Below are 15,699 nucleotides of genomic sequence, written 5' to 3'. Positions count from 1 at the left end.
GTAGAACTCTGAGTTCTCTATCCAGTGAATTCTAGATACTTGGATCTCCCCGAGCTCTCAGATCCATGTCTTCAAATCCGGGAGTTTGCTGGGCTCTGCCTTGGTTTCCCGTCCTGAGGCATGGAAACTGCCACAAGGGAATAAACTGGGGCAACAGCAGGGTTCAGCTGGTTGACTTCCTGTCTCTCAGAGCTCACCATCTCTCCCTGCCTGATGTCCAGCATCTTACAAACCGTTTAGTTTATACGTATTGTCCATTTTTTTTGACTGTTCCAATCAGGAGGGTATATCTGCTGCCTGTTACTCCAGGTTGGTCAGAAACTAAAGTCCCCTAATGTTCATTTGCCTGAAACCTCAGGGCCTCCCCGTGGCATGCAGTCTAAGCATGTCCCGTCACATATTCTGGCCCTCAGGACAGAGAATGTGGGTCTTATCCACTGCTCTACACAGAGAAAGACCTTAAAAATACTGAAAAATGATTCCTAACCAGCAGTCATTAAGGCAATGCAGTGCTTGTATGAACATGGATTACAAAAGTTCCAACCAGTGTTCATCTGGGGATCTGATTTTGGGGAAAAAAAATTCTTTTTTGCTTGAAATCTCATTGGCTTTATCCCAGGTTTTATGCACAAAAAGTGACAGACTATGCTGAAAAGGCAGAGACAATTAGGAAAAAAATGATCTGGGAAACAAAGGAGTTAAAAGATGGAAATATGGTTCAATTCCGAAGTTCACTTCTCCTTGTACTCGGCATATTTCTGCTTCACTGCTAAGGGTTATATTCAGGGAAAGCAAGGATTGCCAAGGCTCTTGTAGGAACAGCCAACCTAAGACTTTCTCATGATTTCCTGACACACAGTGATAGTTATTAAAATTGACCACCAAGTGCTATGGAAACATTAATTTGTGGAGAGACAGACTCTCAGAATCCAAAGGTTTCCTCCGAACAATCTAAGAGCAGAGATGCTGCATTCATGAACTCTCGCCTGGACCAAACGCTGGAGGCTGCTGTGCATCCTCGCCCGCTCAGAGCCAAAATGAGCCAGACACTTAGGAAGAACTGATCACTCTTTGTAAGTGTCAATGCATAGAAGGCATTTAAAGACCTTTATCTCTTTCTCATTTGCAGATACATAATCGTAAGTCCCAAAGAGCCAAGTTAGTAACTCCAGCAAAAACTGAATTATCAGAGATTTTGGTCTCAGCAGAAGTCACTCCACAGTCTGAGCTAGAAAATGTACTCCCCTGAATGCCCAGCTTCTTTTTATTGCCAGGGACACACTCTGCTGGCCTGTAGCCCTCAACTGTATACAGTAAGACCCTTTCCTTTGATCAGGGAGTCTGGGCTGTGTTCTGAAAATGACAGGCTGTGACACACTAGCAGGTCAAGAAATCAATTTAATGCACCATGACTAGCTTTTCTTAAAATGACATAATTTTTTTTTAAATACTGGGGCAAATCACAAGAATGAGACAACTACTGTTTCATGAAATCAGTTTGTTCACTTATGCATTCGTATGTTTGTAAGTACAGGGTGGTAATGAAAAGTGTATCCTTTCCTAAATTTAGGGCGTGGTCAAAAGAGTTTAAAAGGTCCAGTAATCATCAAGATACTGTGTTCAGCTGCTGGTGGAAGTGGGAATTAGGGTAACCTTTGGTGACGATACAAGTATCACTTCAATACTTGATCTCAAGGAAACAATCACAGTTATGCAAAAAAAAAAGCTACTAAACTGTTTTCTATAGCGTCATTTATAATAAGGAAAACTTTGACAAAATACTGAAGGATTAGTTGAATAAAGTATGGTGCATCTACATGATAGATGGTACCATATAAATAGTACCAATCATTAAAACTTCACTGCAAAGGAGCGATCTGAAGGGGTAACCATTATCAGCTCTTTGATGAAAAGGAGAGGTTATAAAATTTTAAACACATACACACACAATGCAGAGAAAGAATATAGGGCAGACATTAGCAATCATCCCTGGGAAGGTATAATTGTGGGGTGCATTTACTTTTTTGTTGTTTCTTTGTACTTTCAAAAATGTCTACAGTGGACATGCATTACTTCTGTAATTGGCGAAAATAATACAGTAAATGTGACTTCAAATATGCTTTAGTCAGCAAAGAAGCTGCCTTCCCCAGATGATGCTCACTTCAGGCAACGGCAACAAATGTTCAAGTTAGCAGTCAAGAGAAATGGGATTTATACGGGGGGTGAGTTTAAAGTAGAGGCAAAAATTAGGCGCCAGCTGTAGCCGGATCTTGATGAACTGTGCAATGATTTCCCAGCCCAGCCCTCTTATCAAGCCTCTGTTTCCTAAATTACTCAACAAGTGAGCTGTCAAGATGACCCTGTGCAGGATGTAAGGGCACTGGATCCCACCATCCTTCTGAATACGAGCAGCCTAGAGGCAAGGCTGGTGTTCTTTCTCCCCAAAAAGTAACAGCAAAGTCAGATGTTTAAGTAAAGTGTTCAGGGTAGGAAGTAATAATAAAGCAAATACAGACCCAAGGGGCCAAATTTTGTGGATTAATCTCAAGCTGCAAGGGTAAGAAAGAGAAGTGGATGCACAGGGCAGTTATTCATTTAGTCAGTCGGTCCAGTCATTCATTGAGTCAGTCAGCCCATCTTCCCATCACTCTATTTGTCCGTCAGTCAGTCTGCCTGTCAGTCTGTCATTCGGTCAGTTAGTCAGTCAACAGCTGCTTCCCGATACTCCACACTCTAGTCAGAAGCAGGGCTGTAGTGATCAAGGACTGGGTCTCTGCCCTCTCTGCCCTTATAGTCAAACCTCGATTTACTCATTTGTAAAATAGGAAAAAATGGGAACAGCTAATGTCGAGCACCTCCTACATGCCAAGCCCTGCACGGAAGACTTCGTCTTTATGAGCTCTGTCAGCTCCACCGCGTGGGTCTGGGGACTGGCGGTGCCAGCTGAGCACCTGCCTCGGGCAGCAGTGGGGTCAAGCCTGGTCCTTTCTTTCACGTTCAGTTCTGGCCTTTCTCCTTCAGTCCTTCCACCCGCCCCCATACCCTCACTTGGACCCAGACCACACCTGTCCCCGTGTCCTTAGATGCACCACACGCACCCACACCTTCATCCTGTGTGCGGGGGTCCCTTATCCGGCAGGTCCTCCGACCCCCATCTGGGAAGCTCTTGCTCATCCTCTAAGCTGCTAAAGGACGCTGCTCGGGGACCCTCCCTGAAGTCACCGCGTCTTCCCAGCCCCAGCTGCTGCGCAGAGCCTGCCACGCCACGCGGGGCTCTGCATCCACCACATGGTGTTTTTTTCTCTCCAAATCCCCAGGCTGGGCACACCATACACATGGCCGCTGCCCCGTCCTGGGTTCACATGTGAAGCATGTTATGCTCATCACCTCACATAACTTAACCCTCACGGCCTCTAAAAGGAAAGCTTATCTTTATTTTATATACAGGAAAGGAAGGTGTAGAGAGGGGAGTAAATTGCCCACGGTCACACCCAGGGTTGCTGGCTCCAAAGCCAGTAAATGTGTGTTGAAATACATTTTTTCAGAAGCAAGACCTACTTAGACCTACACGCCATAAAAGAGGTGGCTTTCAGGACCATCTCAGCAGCCCCCAGACTTGGCCACACTTCACCCCTGAGACCGGCCTGCAGAAGATGCGGTGGGTGGAAATGTAACTTAAAACAGTTAGAAGATGCTCATGCCTTCCTTTCAACAAATATTTGTGTCTGCAAACAGCCCTGTGCTGGGTGTCAGATGGGTAGCAGGGAGGAGAAGGGAAGGGACATCAGTGGAGACCAGAGCCCTCTGCACCCAGGTTGCCGCAGAGCCACTGGGAAGCAAAGCCGTGGGCAGGGCCCTCCATGGGCAGGGCTCCTCTATAATGTGGCGGGTGGCAGGTGGCGGGTCACTTCTGCGCTGCCGGGTGGTGCTGGGCAGCGGAGAGCAGGATGGGGCAGGGCCACCCACAGGATGGGTGGAAACCAGCCTCCTGGCAGGGGCCTCCCGACTTCTGTCACTTAGGAAGGTCATCATGAGCCAGCGCCCCCTGCTGCCTCGGAGGACCTATATGCCTGGCCCAGTGGCGTCTCGGCACCAGTTGTCACTTTATTCCCGATTTTCTCTCTTTTCCAGGTGGACACCCCGTCCCAACCTCATCCTCACCGGCAAAGCAAGCATGTCCACCACCACCACCACGATGGACTCGGAGCGCACGCCGGAATAACCATGGTGCCCTGCACCACGGGCACTTCTGTTCTCAGCCACTGCAAGAGAAGTGACCGTGCTAGCCCTCAGATGAGAGGACATGGGAGGCCCTCATCCTCATCCACCTCATTCTGGCGGGGGAAACCTCTGCCCCTCCCTGCCCCTCCGTGGACCCCAGCTCTGCCGAGTTCCAGAAACTCACCCTCCCCTTTTATTTCATGCAACTCCCTTGACATGCTCTTGACCCTTTCTCACTGAGGCTGAGATTCATCAACCTCCCCTTCAGGTTCAGAGCTGCTCTTTTTAGGGAAATATCCATTCAAGCTTAAGATTAAATTCAGGCTGAAGGCTCCCCGGGGCTCCCTCCATCCTCCTCCTATGGCCCCCATGCCGATGAGGAGGTGCAGTCCGGGGGGTCACCCACACAGGCCTGTCCTCTAGGGCTGAGCCTCAGATGCCACCACAGCCCATGCCTGCAGCCCTGCCAGGCCACGTGCCCCAGGCCCACAACCACACATCTCCCTGTCCCGCCCTCAGAGACCCCACTTGGGTCCCCTTTCTCACCAGCTCTGGACCCCCACAGGGGTGCAGAAAGCTCTTGCATCCTGCATTCTGCAGGCACCCCCACTCTCCAGGTCACAGGGGAATCGGGCGCAGCTCCCAGCTGTTCTCAGAGTCTCCAGAGATTCATGCTGGGATTTCTCACACCTCACACCCCTCCCTGCACAGTCCAGTCTGAGCCCTGGGCTGGGGACATTCTAAACACTCTCCAAATGCTTGGCACGTCCCCATCGGCCTCCTTCCCAGGGCAGAATCCCCTGGAGTCATTTCCTACATTCTCGCCAAGGGATTAAAACGTTGGAGCAGAGCTTTGATCATCGGACCCTCATTGGCCCTTTCCTATTACTTGTCAGAACCACCACCACCACCACCACATTTCATGATATTTACTGCGGGGCCTCCACGGCCGAGCATTTTACAAGCATGGTCTGCATCGATCTTTGCAGCATCATAGGAGGTGGACATGCACAGAGGACAAGGTTAAGTAATGCACCGAGGGTCATGAAGGCAGGTGGGATTTCCAGCTGGTTCCAAAGCCCAGCGGCCACGCGGTCCCACCGCAACAGGTGCTGTGATGGCGCGGACCCTGCAGGACTGGCGCCCCCGGGATCCGCTCACCATGCCTCCAGTGCGCTCCCGGCAGTCCTGCAGGCAGCTGATGTTCTCCCAGGTGCTGTAGGCCTTCAGCCCCACCACTAGCACCTGCAGCGGGCGACTGTTGACAGGCTCCTTCCCCAGGAAGATGTCCTCGTCCAGAAGGACGCCAGCAAACCTGCGAGACAAGCAGAGATCAGTGATGTGAGCGGCAGTGCCCCAGCACGCAGGCTCAGAAGAGAGGCTGGACTCGTAATGTCTCTGTCTGGCTTTTGATGTCAGGGTAGCGCTCCTAAAATTAGTTAGTTTCCCCTTTTATTTTCTGCAAGAATTTGTGTAAAATCAGTATGTTTTCTCTTCTTAAATATTTGGCAGATGTCACCAGTAATGCCAGGCAAAGCTATGCAGGTTTTCCATTTCTTTTTGTGTCACTTCTGGTATTTATCTTTCAAGTAACGTGTCTATTTCATATATGTTGTCAAAGGTGTTGGCACTGATATTATGTCAATAACAACAATAATAGTAATACTTAAGTTTATCCTTTCAGTGTCTGCAGGATCTACAGTGATGTCCTTTCTTTTAGTTCAGACAGTGGTAATTTGTGTCTGTTTTTTTCTGGATCATTCTCGCTAAAGGTCTTTCAATTTTATTTATTCGTTGAAAGAAAAAATAGTTTTGTGTTCCTTTTCTTCTCTACTGTTTGACTACTTCTTATTTCACTGATTTCTGCCCTCATGTTTATTATTCTTTCTAATTACTCTGGGTTTAATTTTTTCCTCTTTTTCTAGCTTCTTAAAATAGAAATTTACACCACTGGCTTTAGACCTTTCTTCTTTTCTAATGTAAACACTTAAAGGTATACGTTTTCCTCTAAGCACTGTTTAAGTTGCATGCCACAAGTTTTGAAATGCTGTGTTTCATTATCATTTTGTTCAAAATATTTTCTAATTTCCCTTGTGATTTCTTCTTTTGACCCATGACTTATGTGTGCCGTTTAGTTTCCTAATATTCAAGGGTTATTTCAGATATTTTCCTGTTATTAACCTTCAATTAATTTCATTCTAATCAGATGACATACTTTGCATGATTTCAGTCCTTTTAAATCCACATGGTCTGTCTTGATAAATGTTCTGTGTGCACTTGAAAGGAATGTGTATTCTGCTCTTGTTGGGAAGAGTGTTCAATAAATGTTATTTAGATCAAGTTTGTTCAGTCATGTTGTTCATGGGATTTATATCATTACTGGTTTTCTGTCCATTTATCATATTATTTACTCAGAGAGAAGGACTGATGCCTGCAGCTATAATTTTGGATTTGTTCATTTTTCCTTTCAGCACTTTCCATTTTTGCTTCATGTATTTTGATGCTATTTTGTGGAATTCACACACATGGAGACTGTTACGTCTCCTTGATGAGCAGGCTGCTTCATCATTACGAAGTGATTCTCTTTATATCTGGTGATACTCCTTTTTCTGAAGCCTACTTTGCTAAATGTTAGTATATCCACTCCAGCTCTTTTATGGTTAATGTTTGAAGGTGTCAGTTTTTTATTCTCATATTTTTAACCTCTTTGTCTTTCATTTTAAGTGGGTTTCTTGTAGAAGGCAGACAATCTGAAAACGAGCATCTAAATCATTTACACCTAATGTAATTATTAACGTGACTGAGTTTTAAACAATTTTCCTGCAATTTTTCCCCATCTAACCCATATGTTCTTTGTTTCCTTTTCCCTCTGCTCTTGTCTTCTTTTGATGAACTGAATAATCTTTAGTATTCCACTGTTAGATTTCTAACTGTATTACTCATTTTTTTCCAGCAATTTTTCTACTGCCTAACACACACATCTTTAACTTAATCACATTTTTCCCTCAAATAATGTTATGCCACTTGAAGGCTAATGGAAGAACCTTGTAATAATACAATAACATACTTCCTTTTCACTCTCTCATCCATTATGCTACTGTTGAGACAAAAAATAAGTATATTCTATGTATATTATGAACTTCATTGCTATTTTTGCTTTAAACAATTTATCTTTTTTCTTTATCAACATTACTGAGGATTTATTCCCAACAGGTTGCATCATTCAAAGTGCACCATTTAGAGAATTTTGACAACTGTTATGTACGCATGAGAATACCACCATAATTAAGCTATAGAGTATTTCCAACACTTTTCAAAAAGCGCCCCATGCCTTTTTGCAGGTCATGCCTTCCTGCCGCCCCGTCTCCAGACAACCACTGACCAGCCCTTTGTCACTACAAATTAAATTTGTATAAATGGGATCGTACAGTGTGAGCTATGTCTTGCTTCTTTCAATCTGCATGTTGTCTTGAGATTCATCCACCCATACTGTACCCTATATTAGTAGCTCTTTCTCTTTATTGTTGACTAGAATTCCATTCTGTGGCATGTATATATTATATTTCATTTATGTGTTCCCTTGCTGATGAACACGTTGGTTGTTTCCAGTTTGGAGCTATGATAAACAAAGCCGCTAAGAAAATTCATGTAAAAATCTTAGAGGAGACATATGTCTTCATTTCTCTTGAGAGTAAATCTGGAGGAGGGAAAGGATGGAGTCACATGAAAGATGTATTTTTAACTTTTTAAGAAACTGCTGAACAATTCTGCAAAGTGGTTGTGCAAGTTCGCATTCCCACCAGCAGTGTATGAGAAACCCAGCTGTCCCACGTGCCTGCCGACAAGCAGTCTTCGCAGTCTTTTTAATTGTAGTCACTGCAGAGAATACAGAGTGGTAATCCACATGGTTTGAATTTGCATTTCCCGGGTAACTAATGATCGCGAACACCTTTTCATGTGTCTGTTGGCTGATCATTTGCATGTCTCCTTCTGTTAAGTGTCTACTCAGAACTTTTGCCCATGTTCTATTGTTTCTTCCATATTCCGGATAACATCCCATTGTCAGATATACATATTACAAACACTTCCTCTCATTCTGTGGCTTGTCTTTTCATTCCCTTAATGGCAAAGATCAGTTTTGGCTCAAGGTATTTACCATCTTCCATCCATTAAATAATTTTGTAACGTCTAAATATCCTTGTTTCCTCCGTGAAAACTGCACATACAAAAGATGTGCACTGGGTCTCATCCTACAGCAAACAGGACAGACTAACCTCCTAACTGAAATCGCTGAGCTGGATGGAGCAAACTGACAAAATGTGGAAATCATCATTTGTTTAATCGTACTTGGATGAAAAGAAACCTAATTGTATTGAGCAATTGCTTAAGCAAAGAGCTTCTGCATTTATCATCCAACTTAGTCCTTGCAACAACCCCATGAAATAGGAAATCATATCCCCACTTTGCAGATTAGGAAGCTGAGGCTCAAATGATGTTACATACCAATGTCAAGGTCTCACATGTGTTAGGACAGAGCTAGGATTCAAACCCAGGGCTCTCTAGTCCTAAATATCATGCTCTTTCCATAATAAGTAACGTGCATGTCAGTGCCCTCAGGAAGGTAATATCACTTTAAATCTATGCTCTGATATAGTCACCCACGCCCTGGGCTGCAGCTGCAACATAATGACTCTCAGAGAATCCTAGATCTGGTCATTTAAAAAACACATATATGATTCAACCAGAAACAGACTCATAGACATAGAAAACAAAGTATGGTTACCAAAGGGGACAGGGGATGGGGAGGGATAAATTAGGAGTTTGGGATTAATAGACACACACACTAGTATATATAAAACAGATAAACAACAGGGACCTACTGTATAGCACAGGGAACTATACTCAATTTTGGGTAATATGCTATAATGGAAAAGAATCTGAAAATATATGTACGTAATTATATGCCTGTAGATGTGTAACTGAATCACTTTTCTGTACACCCAAAACTAACATTGTAAATCAACTACACTTCAATAAAAAATAAAATTAAAGAAAAACAAAAAATAAAAAAGAAATCTCTTTAATTTAGGATTGTGTTATAAAAGCCATGGAAAGGCAATGTTTTAAGAAGGAAGGAAGGCATAATCAATGGTGTCAAATGCTAGAAAAAAAATGTATATATGATCCTCCACTGACCTCCCCAAGCACACGCGCGCACGTGCGCGCACACGCACACACACACACACACACGCACACACACAGAGTCCTAGATATTCTCCCGGGAAGAAATGGGTGGGAAATAAAAAATAAATCGGCTAAGGAAAGAAAGACTCATGAGACTGTTAGCAGAGGTGTGGTGGGATGTCTTTGCAGTGCTGGCCCGTAATTTCACTGAGCACCAACAGGATGTGGGCCCTGCCGAGGAAAAGCCTCCCTCCGCCGGACACAGCGGTTCCCCTGGCGGCTCTTACCCATCGCCAGACCTCACATCTGCCTGCCAAGGGGATCTGAGCACCCCTTCTGGGTCCAGGGTGTGTAGGAGTCCAGGAGGCACATGTCTTAAGAAAGTCTGATATAAGGTGGTTGGAGGGGCCCAGAAGATAAACTAGGAAATAGGGGTCCTGTGGCCAAAAATATCCCTCATTTCCAAATCTGTTTATTTCACAAGAAATGCCTTTAGAAATACAAGGCATTTGCTCACAGGTGATGTCCACGGGAAGACTCAGAACCCACCATCAAGGTAAGCTTCATGAGAAATGCCGGTGGAGTATCTCTAAAACGCTTAAGTCAGCAAGAGGGCAGGATTTGATTCCAAAAATCTATTTCACAGAAAAGAGTAAATAAGATTTTTGGCAATATGATATTAAGATTACATTAAAAACACAGTCCAGTAATATTATAAATAGTACTAGAAACACTAAAAAATACTATGTTATTTGTATCACTGTAATATTAGATACTAAGTACAAGTGATACGGTATTTGATACATAGTTATAAATAGTCTCCGCTTGGTGAGGGATCTCTAGGAGTCTTAAATCTCCTGAGCTCCATTTTCTGATAAGGACAGGACTTTGGTGAATTTCTGAAACTATGAAGTGCCATTCTACCCATTCATTTACTTAACAGATTGATGAGATCTTACTTTGTGCTTGGCACAATTTTAGGTAGGTGTTGTGGAGACAGCAGTTAAAAAACAAAGAGAGAAATTTGTTGAGTTGTCACGAGGCATTAAATGAGTTTATTCTATGTAAAAATCTGAGGGCAGTGCCGGCTTGTGGTAAGCACCTGAATATGTCTTAGCTATTGTGTTAACTTCATCTTTACAGGCATCGGGCAAAACCAGAATGACCAGCTCCAGCATCCAGACAGCAGCACGATGGTGCTGTGACCCCTCCCGGAGCCCAGCCTGGACTGCGAGCTGCCCACTTGGCCTAGAATAAACAAGACGAAAAGCAAATCCCAAATACTCCTTCAGGCTGGCCCATCGCAAATACCGTTTGTTTTTGGTTTTTTTTTTTTCCCCTCCAAAATTGTTGGTCACTTTGTAAGCTAGGAAGTTCATTTTTGTAGCATATCCCACTCGATGATTCCATTAGGGGATACCAGCTACCAACCACCCTGGGCAGCTAGCCCTGGACGCCGCCTTCATAACATGTCACTTCCAGAGCAAACAGGCACCAAAGGACAGCTGGTTCCGTCCCCTCCTTGCCAAGGCCAAAAGAACACGATTGGGGTGGGGTGCGGTGCAGGGGGGCTCGCTAAGGGCCAAGCAGGTCCCCCCTCTCCCGGTCTCCGGGCTGTGGAGGCAATGGGTGAGGAAGAGGATCAGGAAGGGGACCAGGCACCAGGTCTGCTGGCCAACTCACTATTGTCAAACCCCAGATGAGGCATCACAGGCCCCACGTGGCAGGGAGCACGTCCTACTCCAGCAGGACCGCCAGGTTCAACAAACAGAAACCGAGCACGCCCGGCAAAACCTGAATTTTGGATAAACAACGCATCATATTCAGTTTAAGTGCACACGCCTTTTTGCAGAAAGGGGAAATACTTAGACTAAATAGTGCACTGGCTATCTGAAATTCAGACTTAACTGAGAGACTGTATTTTAGCTGGCAGCCCTACTGGCAAGGTGCCAGGTGGTTGTTGAAGATCTAAACCCCTGGGGTGTGCCCTGGAGGAAGCCACCCCACCTCATTTCCATGACCTGCTTTTAACTGGGAGGTGAAGCTCTGAAGGTGATCCGTGCGGTTGTCACTTAGACGGGAGGAAAGGCAGGGCTGTGGACACCAGCTGGTGGCCTGTTTTCCCTGCTCGCATAACTTCAGACACATATCCCTGAGGGTCTGGACCACTCTTGTGAGTGTTTCTCTGCAGCTGAGTGGGGCCCAATGCCTGGAGCAAATATCTAACCCATCATACCTCAGGCTACGCAGATCCTGAAACTGAAGTCGGTTGATTGGCAGAATTATGTCCATGGGGATTGTGAGATGGGACCTAAACCAAGGTTTGATAACCTTAGTTTGAAAAAAGTGAGACGTCTGTTGCAGGGAAGTACTTAGCACTCAGTTTTGTCATGGAACAACCAACTTCATTAAACTGTTTTTCCCCAAGTTGGAGGAAAGGAGACGAGGGTGGTCAACTAGAGAGAAACAGGAAAGCCAGGTCACAGAAGCGCCACCTGCCCCCCGGGCTTGTTTTAAAACACAAACAATCACTCCCCGAGGCTGAGGCACTTGGTCCTGGGCGTTCGTTCGCATAACCAGATTCTCCGTGGCCAACCCCCTGCCACGATGTGGGGGACAGAGGGAGGGAAAGGCAGGGAGGGAGCAGCAGAGCCACGATGGGGACACTGACCTCGGCCAGAGACCACAGAGGGCACGAGGAGGTGACGGTCAGGAAAATCAGGGCGGTCCTGGGGTCCTTCAGATTGACAGCTTGGTGAGAACGTGTGTCTAACTGTCCTGTTCAGCACTGTCTCACCCGTGCACGGCACGTGGCAAGGGCTCCATGATTTTTTAATTTATTGTTTAATTTCCAAGTATTCTCAGCCTAAGACGAGTGCTGTGACCTCTGTTTCTCTGATGTTGGCCTTTGAGGAGCGTCTCCCTAAAATCCAGAGAAACTTTAATTTTTATTAATAGTGGCAACACACTTCTTACAGAATCAAGGTGTATGAAGCTTAAATCAATCCAAAAAATAAAAATGGAGCTGAAAAAAAGGAAAATATGTTGATACATATAACACTTTCCTTATATATATAAAGCTAGGTATGTGTATATATATATAAACTTACATATACATATAAATATATTTATACATATAAACTTATGCATACTTGTAAGTATCTGTTTGTACATATACAAACTTGCAAATGTGGAATAGTGCCTCTTTGTTACATGGTCTAGTAACTTCCTGTGTCTCCGATTTGTAAACAGTGGACTAAGAAGTGAATGGACAGAGAGCCTTGCCTCTTTATAATAGTTACAAGTTCCACTGGATAAAAAATTCAAAGAAAAATTTTATTTTCCTTGGGCAGGCATGCAAAACATACTCAGGTTTCCTTGTCAGCTTGTTTTGATCCAATTTAAATGTTCATGATAATTTAATACTGCTGTTTCTTATCTGTTAGTGAAATTAATTTCCAGGTCGTGTGAGGAAACTGCCTGGAAAGTTCCTGTGGTTCTCAACTCTGGCTGCTGGTAAGAATCACTAAGGAGCTTAAGTGCACACACTCTGGTCCCTTGGGATGCTGCTCCCCAGACCAGGTGAGTTTGAATCATGGGAGTGGGTACAGAGAGTCTGTAGTTTTTAAAAAGCACATCAGATGACTTTAATGTGCATCCGGGTTGAGAACCAATGAAAACCAACTTATGTGCCAGGAATCACCTGCCTCAGTTGAAGCAGGGCCAGAAGGGTAAGGCCAAAAGGGGTAAACGTGGTGAGGAACGCTTCGTGGAGAGTTAGTGACAACTTCAGATGGAATCGATAAGGCTAAAAGAAATACCACAGGGTTGAGATACAAAAGGACACTGGAGACTTTTGCTCCCTGAATAGCAGCAAGAAAAAAAAAGTGGATAAAATTAAAAAATCACGTTTTCCCAAAGAGTTGTCAAAGAACAAAAGCTGCAGGAAGGCTTGATGAACTGAATTCCAGAGGACCAGCAGATTCTAGTAGATCAGACGTTGTGTAAGAAAGGAACAGAGAACCTGAAGACAGGTCCATGGACATCATCCAAATTGAAGTATAGAGAAAAAAAAAAAAGAACATAACTTCAGTGACATGTAGGACAATCTGAAGCCATTTAACATCTGTATAGGAAGGAAAGAATGAATGGGGCAGAACAAATATTTGAAGAAATAATGGTCAAAATATTTCCAGATTTGATGAAAATCTTCAACCCACAGATCCCTGAGGTTCAACAGACTCCAAACAGCATAGACACACAAAACCACAAAACCACACTGAGGCCAACATAATCAAATGCTGAAAATCAAAGAAAAAGAGAAAATCATAAAAGCAGTTAAAGTGGGAATATATGAGGCCTATAGAGAAACAGCCAAAAAATGATGGCTATTTTCTCATGAGAATCAAGGAATCAAGAAGACAACAGAGGCAGTGACATTACTAAGGTGCTCAAAGAAAAAAAAAATCAGCCCATAATTCTGTACCTATTAGTAACATCCTTTTTTTTTTTTTAAAGAGAAATAATTACTTCCTCAAAAAACAAAACTTGGGAGAATTCATTGCTAGCAGATCGATTCTGTAAGAAATGTTAGAAGTTCTGCAGGCAGAACAAATATGGTATCAATCAGAAATCTGGATCAATAACAAGTAAATTAAAATATTGGAAATTGAATAAATAAAGGTAAAATGAAATTCAGTTGAACTCATTTTAATTGCTCTAAAACATAACTGAAAAAGAAAGACAGTAGCAATATGTTGTGTATTTGTAGCATATTTAAAAGGAAATTATGTGACAACAACTGCAGAAAAAAAGTATGGAGGGAGGCATTGGGAATACACTGTTTAAGGTCTTTCCACTCCAGGGGAAGCAATAGAATAGTTCAGTGTAGTCTCTAACTCACTGAAGATGCAGACTATATATCCTGGGTCAACAATTAAAATATTTTCAAAAGAAATAATAAATAATGTCAATGAAAGAGAGAAAATGGAATAATAAACAATACTCATGTAATCCAAGATCAGGCAGAAGAGAAAGGAAAAAGCAACAAAAAAACAGATGGAAAAAATAAAAATCAGCTATCAATATAGATTTTAATCCAAACTTATCAGCAGTCACTTTCAATGCAACTGGTCTAAACATACCAGCTAAAAGTCAGAGATTTTTCAAATTGGATAAAAAAGAATCATGACCTAACTATCTCTGTATTTACAAAGAAACCCAGACATCTCTCCAAAGAAGACATCCAGATGGCCAGCAAGCACATGGCAAGATGCTCAACATCACTGATTGTTCACAGGACCTGATCTCTTTTTCGCTCTTTCTTTTTCTCTCTCTTTCTCTCTTTCCTTCCTTCCTTCCTTCCTCCTTTCCTTCTTTCCTTCTTTCCTTCCTTCCTTCCTTCCTCCTTTCCTCCTTTCCTCCTTTCCTTCCTTCCTTCCTTTCTTCCTTCTTTCCTTCTTTCCTTCCTTCTTTCTTTCTTTGTTTCTTTGTTTCTTTCTTTCTTTCTTCCTTCCTTCCTTCCTTTCTTTCTTTCTTTCTTTCATAGCAGCATTATTGAGAGATCTTTCACACACCACAGCATTCACACTTTAAAAGTACCCAATTCCACAGCTTTAAATATATTTTACAGAGTTGTGCACCCATCTAATTAAATTACTACCTAATTTTAGAATACTTCATCACCCCATAAAGAACTCCCACATCCATCAGCTGTCACTCCTCGCTCCCTCCCTTATCCCCTAGTCCCTGGCAATTACGGCTAAGAAATGATTGCTTAACCCGTGGTTGTGAAGGCTGACTCCTGTTCCCCTCTGCCAGCTTTATTATGTCATTAGCTCTTAGATTTAGGTCTGTGCTCCACGTTGAGGTAATTGCTGCCCATGCTGTGCAGGAGGGGTCCAACTTCATTCTTTCGCATGTGGGTATCCAGTTGTACCAGAACCATTTGTTGAAAAGACTATTCTGTCACCCATTGAATTGTCTTAACACTTCTGTCCAAAATCAGCTGACCATACAGTTAGGGATTTATTTCTGTGCTCTCGATACCACGTTGTTTTTTGTTTTGGGAGGTTTTTTTTAGGGTGGGTGGAGGTAATTAGGTTTATTTATTTAATGGAGGTCCTAGGGATTGAACCCGGAACCTTGTGCACGCACTCTACCACTGAGCTATACCACGTCCCCAACGCTGCCTTGATTATTATAGCTCTGTAGTACGTTTTCAAATTAGGAAGTGTATGTCTTCCAACTTTTTTTCTTTTTCAAGATAGTTTGGGCTACACTGGGTCTTTTCCA

The 15,699-nt window shown here is 43.5% G+C and overlaps 1 protein-coding gene across 1 annotated transcript in view; it reads right to left on the bottom strand.

The window, feature by feature from the left end:
* ACOXL (acyl-CoA oxidase like) overlaps positions 1-15,699 on the bottom strand; it is a 247,466-nt gene that overhangs the window by 121,044 nt on the left and 110,723 nt on the right. Inside the window, 1 exon segment of the mRNA XM_072951449.1 lies at positions 5,383-5,536. Within this exon segment, the coding sequence (XP_072807550.1) occupies positions 5,383-5,536 (154 nt within the window).

Source organism: Vicugna pacos, chromosome 28 (assembly GCF_048564905.1).
Source record: "Vicugna pacos chromosome 28, VicPac4, whole genome shotgun sequence".
NCBI lineage: Eukaryota > Metazoa > Chordata > Mammalia > Artiodactyla > Camelidae > Vicugna > Vicugna pacos.
The sequence above is the reverse complement of the archived record's forward strand: the minus strand, read 5'-3'. Positions and strand labels throughout refer to the sequence as shown.